This window comes from Nanorana parkeri, unplaced genomic scaffold (assembly GCF_000935625.1).
Source record: "Nanorana parkeri isolate BGI_ZX_2015 unplaced genomic scaffold, ASM93562v1 scaffold3044, whole genome shotgun sequence".
NCBI lineage: Eukaryota > Metazoa > Chordata > Amphibia > Anura > Dicroglossidae > Nanorana > Nanorana parkeri.
In genome coordinates, this window is record NW_017309312.1 from 71,029 (window position 1) to 77,852 (window position 6,824).

General features: G+C 46.3%; 1 protein-coding gene across 1 annotated transcript in view; it reads right to left on the reverse strand.

Annotated features, from left to right (window-relative positions):
- LOC108802703 (zinc finger protein 665-like) overlaps window positions 1-1,465 on the reverse strand; it is a 14,303-nt gene extending 12,838 nt beyond the window's left edge. The window contains exon 1 of the mRNA XM_018574562.1: window positions 954-1,465. Within this exon, the coding sequence (XP_018430064.1) occupies window positions 954-1,281 (328 nt within the window). The 5' untranslated portion in view covers window positions 1,282-1,465. The remainder of the gene's footprint in view (window positions 1-953) is intronic.
- Between the last annotated feature and the right edge of the window lie 5,359 nt (window positions 1,466-6,824).

A 6,824-nucleotide genomic window follows, 5' to 3' on the forward strand; every position in this document is an offset into this window, starting at 1 on the left:
GTCCCAGGAGATAATGACCCTCAGGCAGATCTTCATCCATCAGCGTGTGCTATACCATAAGGGGCTTGTGAGCCTCCGCCCCCCTCCTCATGTGATAGCAATGAAGTAAAACAATAAAAGTGAAATAAAATGAGGAATGACTCCAGGAATATATAATGAAACGAGTTTGGAAATGCCGGAGAACTGCTTAAATAATACATTGCACTAAAAATGAACCCGTTAGATTTTAATAAAACAAAAATGAAACTTGCTGTAAAAATTAACACTGGTCAATACATTCACAAGGCCCGACTCCCCTCCCCCCATCCAGGAGGAAGCCTTCAGGGACTGGGTCACACCATGAGCATACGCCACTGCCCTGAACCTGTAAGGCACCCTGCGGCTAATCACTACGCGTTACACCAAGTGTCAAGGTGGGCACCAAATGCAGGATCTAGTGCCCTGAGCAACATTACAGGCTGGCCCAGCTTCTTCAGGCCAGCAAGGTCCGGGTATAGTCCTAGGGTTGCCACCTGTCCAGGATTCACCCGGACAGTTCGGGTTTTTAGTTCTGTGTCCTGGTTTCATGGCAGCAGAAACCCGTACACAAGATGTTAGGCAGACAGGGGGGCAACCAAAATTAAGATAGGGGCTACTGGCCACCTCACTGAAAATAGTCACAATCTAGATCTGCCTGCGTCCTGTGCTGTACCATCAAGAAAACAGCTTTACCCACGTGTGTCTCATCTGATGTTAAAAATGATGGGAGTTCCATGAGAAACCTTTTCCACACGCAGGACAGGAATATGGCTTCTTGGCCTCGAGCAGTCTCTGACGTACAAAAAGATGGATCTCCGCTGAAAAACGTTTCCCTCACTCATGTGAGATCTATAATGTCTGAGCAGTTTATGAAGAAATCACTTCCCACAATCATTGTAGAACTATAGCTTCTCCCCCTGTGCGCAAACAATGATGACTGGAAATGTAGCGTTTCCGCGAAAAAGATTTCCCACACTTGGGGCAGCAATATGGCTTCTCGCCTGTGTGTACTCTCTTATGTGTATTAAGAGAGGAGCTTGCTGTAAAACATTTACCGCAATCAGAGCAGCAATATGGTTTCTCACCTGTGTGTACTCTCTTATGTCTGTTGAATTGGAAGCTTGCTGTAAAACATTTCCCACACTCAGAGCAGCAATATGGTTTCTCACCCGTGTGTACTCTCTTATGTCTGTTGAATTGGGAGCTTGCTGTAAAACATTTATTGCACTCGGTGCAGGAATATGGTTTCTCACCCGTGTGCATTCTCTGATGTTGGGTAAGATTGTATTTACTTGAAAACGCTTTCCCACACTCAGAGCAGGAATACGGCTTCTCCCCCGTGTGTGATCTCTGATGTTTGGTAAGATGGCACTTTTTTGAAAAACTTCTCCCGCACTCGCTGCAGAAATATGACTTCTCCCCCGTGTGTATTCTCTTATGTTGGATAAGATCACACTTTTGTGCAAAGCTACTCCTGCAATCAGGGCGAGAATAAGAAGCCTTCAGGGACTGGGTCCCACCATGAGCATACGCCACTTCCCTGGACCTGTAAAGCACCCTGCGGCTAATCACTACGCGTTGCACCATGGTGGGCACCAAATGCAGGATCTAGAGTCCTGAGCAACATTACAGGCTGGCCCAGCTTCTTCAGGCCAGCAAGGTCCGGGTATAGTCCACCAAGCAATCTGAAATCTGGGAAGTAGCCGCTGTGGCTGGGCAAGGCCATCGATGAGACAAAAGGTCCCTAAACTACCGCACATCCCCATCAGTAGAGAGGAGAAGTCCATCACCTAAGGACACTAGCAACAAAAAAAATGAGGATTTCCTGAAGGGGGAGGGGCTATATGAGGGTCCACACAACTCTGGCCAGTGTCCAATCACCTGATGATATCTGTCTCTAGATCTGCCTGCGTCCTGTGCTGTACCATCAAGAAAACAGCTTTACCCACGTGTGTCTCATCTGATGTTAAAAATGATGGGAGTTCCATGAGAAACCTTTTCCACACGCAGGACAGGAATATGGCTTCATTCTTGCCCTTGGGCAACTCTGATGTACAAAAAGATGGATCTCCGCTGAAAAACGTTTCCCTCACTCATGTGAGATCTATAATGTCTGAGCAGTTTATGAAGAAATCACTTCCCACAATCATTGTAGAACTATAGCTTCTCCCCCTGTGCGCAAACAATGATGACTGGAAATGTAGCGTTTCCGCGAAAAAGATTTCCCACACTTGGGGCAGCAATATGGCTTCTCGCCTGTGTGTACTCTCTTATGTGTATTAAGAGAGGAGCTTGCTGTAAAACATTTACCGCAATCAGAGCAGCAATATGGTTTCTCACCTGTGTGTACTCTCTTATGTCTGTTGAATTGGAAGCTTGCTGTAAAACATTTCCCACACTCAGAGCAGCAATATGGTTTCTCACCCGTGTGTACTCTCTTATGTCTGTTGAATTGGGAGCTTGCTGTAAAACATTTATTGCACTCGGTGCAGGAATATGGTTTCTCACCCGTGTGCATTCTCTGATGTTGGGTAAGATTGTATTTACTTGAAAACGCTTTCCCACACTCAGAGCAGGAATACGGCTTCTCCCCCGTGTGTGATCTCTGATGTTTGGTAAGATGGCACTTTTTTGAAAAACTTCTCCCGCACTCGCTGCAGAAATATGACTTCTCCCCCGTGTGTATTCTCTTATGTTGGATAAGATCACACTTTTGTGCAAAGCTACTCCTGCAATCAGGGCGAGAATACTGTTTCTCCCCCATGTGAGATCTGTAATGTGTGACAAGGTCTGCTTTACGAAGAAAACTTTTCCCACACTCATAACAGTACAAAGACTTGTCACCAATACAGACACTGGGTCATGTGACCTCTGATGAACAAGAGGATCAAAGTTAAGACTGGTAGACCCTTCACCACAGAACAAGTGACCACAGGCCTAGGCTTTTGGTGATAAGCAGCACTGGAGGGAGCTTGCAGAAGTATTTTCCTTAATCTGTGTCCTCATATCTGTGCTCCTGGAACTAGGAGTGACACCCAACCCAATACTGCCAGCTGAGCCCCAGGACAGGTATCAGTACAGGGAGGTGACCATTACCAACCTACTATTGGCTGATATCACTCAGATCCCGCCCTACTCTGGACCAATCAGTGTGCAGGAACAGAGCAGAGATAAGAGAAGAGTATATTATGGGTCACCTGTGCTGATCTTTGTAGGAGTGTCCTCCTCTTTGAATGTCCTCGTCATTCCGTCCTCCTCCGTATGTTGCTGATCATCCCTCACATACGTCTCTTCTACGTCACCCTCAACTTTCACCTTCATCAGATCTTCACCCTAAACCAACAGAATGGATGGAGTCACATGGAGGCACTGCGACGGTCACATGATCACCTGACTTCAGAAGAGGAAAACTCTGGATGGAGAAAACAATAGGAATATCATGTTAGAATCCCAGAATCCTCCTCACCTCTCCGGTCAGCAGGTAGATGATCTCCAGGGTGAGGTTTAGTATCTTCTCAGTCATGTGACTCCGGTCCTCCTCCATCTTCACTGATGTGGTCATGTGATCTATGTGGACAGATGGTGGAGAATTATCTGGACTGTACTGGTTGTATAATATTAGGATGGGGATATAAGGGGGTAATAGGTGGGCTGCTACTATTTTTTTTTTTAAGCATATAGATCTTTATTAAATTTTCCATAAATAATAATGGTCCAGTGAACATACATGAAATAGCATCTGCATACATGTCGTAATACATGAAGGAGCAGCCATCATTAGTTATTACAGAGACCATCAATAGTATAGAATCAAGGATGATAACAACCCCCGAAATCAAGCATGAATAAAACATGTCATATAAAGCAGTATTAACTCCTGGAGGAAACCTGAACCAATGTAGATCAGAAGAAGAGGGAAAAGTAAAGAAAAGAAGAGAAGTAGGTGCATGGGAGGGTATGTAAGGATAAAGAAGAGAGAAGAGGGGGTGTAATCGTAAGCATATTCCCAAGGGGATGTGTGTGGCCGGATGCAGTGTGGTTGAAGGGGACATAGCGAATCGTCAAAAGGAAGAATGTGGAATGTCAAAGGTCAAAAGTAGGCGTATACCTCAATTTGTATTGCAGGAGCGGTCAACCACGACTAGAGGTGTTCTGTATGTAGAACTTTCCCGTGCGTGATTGGTTAAACTTGGTGTCCAATTTGTCAATAAGCATGAGTCGAAAGAGAATGTCACGTATATCTGACATGGATGGGGTAGTAGCATGAAGCCAATTTTTCAGGATGGCTTTTTTAGTCGCCAGGATACAAAAATGTTCCCAGTTTGATATGTTAGGGTCCGCTACATGCAAAAGACACAGAGCAGGCTGTGGATCCCTATTCCCATGAGAAATGGAATTCATATAGGTCAACAACTGAGACCACAGTGATTGGATAGAGGGGCATCCCCAGAGTAGGTGGTTAAGGTCTGGGCGATGAGTTGCACACTTAGGACAATTGGTTAGCCAATCAGTTGCTGAAGGCGAGGGAACAAAGTTGAAAGCATAATATGCTCTATGAATTATTTTAAATTGGAGTTCCCTCCACGTCTCACAGACCACCGTCTTGCATACATTCCTCCATCCCTGGAGGAGGGTATCGTATGTATCCTCCAAACTGAGACCCAATAAGGAGGCCCATGGACGGACAAAGGTTGGGAAAGGTGGCCTTGTATCTTGTCTACCGTGATCCCGTATGGTCAATTTAATATCGGACAGGGACATTCTGGATGAAGGAGAGGCCCTTAACCGGTTAAATGTTAGCTCTGAAGTACTTGTAGATGGAAGAGAGATGTGATTGGCAATGAAACCAGAAATTTGTTTGTACTGTAGGAAATGGTGGTGTGGTATGTTGTAGATTCTGAACAGTTCGCCCTGGGTTAGGCAGGGACCTCGAGGGGAGAGCAGATCATGTATGGACCGAATGCCCATGGTGTCCCATATGTAAAAATTTTGTGACTCCCTACCTTGAGGGAACACTGGAGAGGATGTTATAGGCATCTAGGGTCATATTACTCCCTTCAAGCCCACTATTTTTCTCACTTCCCACCAGGTGATGATGGTGTCTTTAAGTAGGGTGTTCTGTTTCAGATGTGGGGGGAGTGCTTGTAGCGGGGTATGAAGGATACCCGCAAGAGACCATGGGGTTGCTAGTTGGGTTTCTAGATCATTATTGGTATAGAAGGAGGATCCATGTACCCAGTCCCTCACATAGCGGAAGTTGCTGGCTATGTTGTAATAGCAACGGGGTACTCGGCCCGCTTTGTCCAGCAGAAGTCGGAGCCCCAAAATCATTCTCATTATTTCATATCAGAAAAATGTCTTCTTTTCCTGTCCTGTGACTGGAGACAGACGTGTTTGTATGAAGAGCCAACAGGCCCAGTCCCTACCCACCAACAGACCCGGGTTCTGGAGGACCGTCCTGGAGTAGGAGGAAGAGGGGACATCGGCAATGATTGCTGAATAGTGTCTCCTCTGTCCTGGGAGGAGGAAGATGGAGCCACCACTGCGACACACTAAACTAAGTCCTCATTCACACCATAGTGTATCGGGAACGTGCGTCACATCCACACAAAGGTGCGCAATTCATCAACCGCAAATTTGACCAAAATTTGAATCTTGGAAATTGGTGTCAAATTTTAGAACGAAATCTGAATCTCATCCCTAATACAAGAGACTGCTAAGGTGACACATCTACAAAATGAAGACAATGTTCTGACCTCACAATCGGGTAAAAGTTCTGATCCTGAAGGGGTTAATATGTACCTTTCCACACAATATATATATATATATGAGTGGCAGTATCTTTTGGAGATAAAAGATGTCACAGTGACTATGGAGGATGGACATGAGGGTTCTAAATGTCAAAATAATATCTTATTACCTCCTCTGATGCCAGTTCCAGCAATGTCTCCTTTATACGTCCTCCTAATTGACCTCACCTGGAACTTCCTGTCTGCATGTGACATCACTTCCTGTCATAGAGACTTCCTGTCTCGGTATAGGTGAGGTCACCACCTTGTGGAGCTCAGAGGAACTGCAGCCTCGAGAAGCGTCTCGTAGAGTGAACACGGCCTTGTCATTGTTGCCGAGTGTCCCGGATGGTCATCAGTCACGCCTAGACCCAGCTAGTCCACTCAGCTGCCAAGGCCAGGCTTTGGCAATGGGCAGACATGTGACCCCCTTCCATACTTATAACACCCCACAAAGCCCTGAGAATGAGGGAGATGATCTGAGAGAAGTCCCCATGGGATTCTTTTAGGTTTCTAACACATCCTCGGTGATCTATGAGCATGGGGAGTGTGATATCATTCCAGCAATAGATCATTTCACCATTCTGATTTGTGTCCCGGTCATATTCGCCCCTTAAAGGGACCTTTACACTCCAAAATCAGATTCTACCAATGCCCCCCCCTATGTATGATGACTAAAAATAGTCTTGACTGTGATATTTACATATGAATAAGCCAGGACTCATTCTCCCAAATACATTTCTGTGCGTCGCTGGAGCGTTTCCGGTTTCGCTAGAAGAAAAGGTGGCAACCCTAGACGGCCCTGAGCCCCGGGGGAGGAAGGAGGGCTGAAGCGCACCCCGTAGGCCTGGGCCTCCGAGCCCGTGCAGCCTGCATAGATGAGGGATCCTTGTCAGCAGCCTGTAGGACTGAGGTGATCTGCTCTTGAAGCCATGCTGAGCGACGGACGTCGGCTGCAGCCCGCAGATCCGCCATAAGGCGTTCGAAGTCGCTCGTTGCACCCGCTTTTTGTTCCCT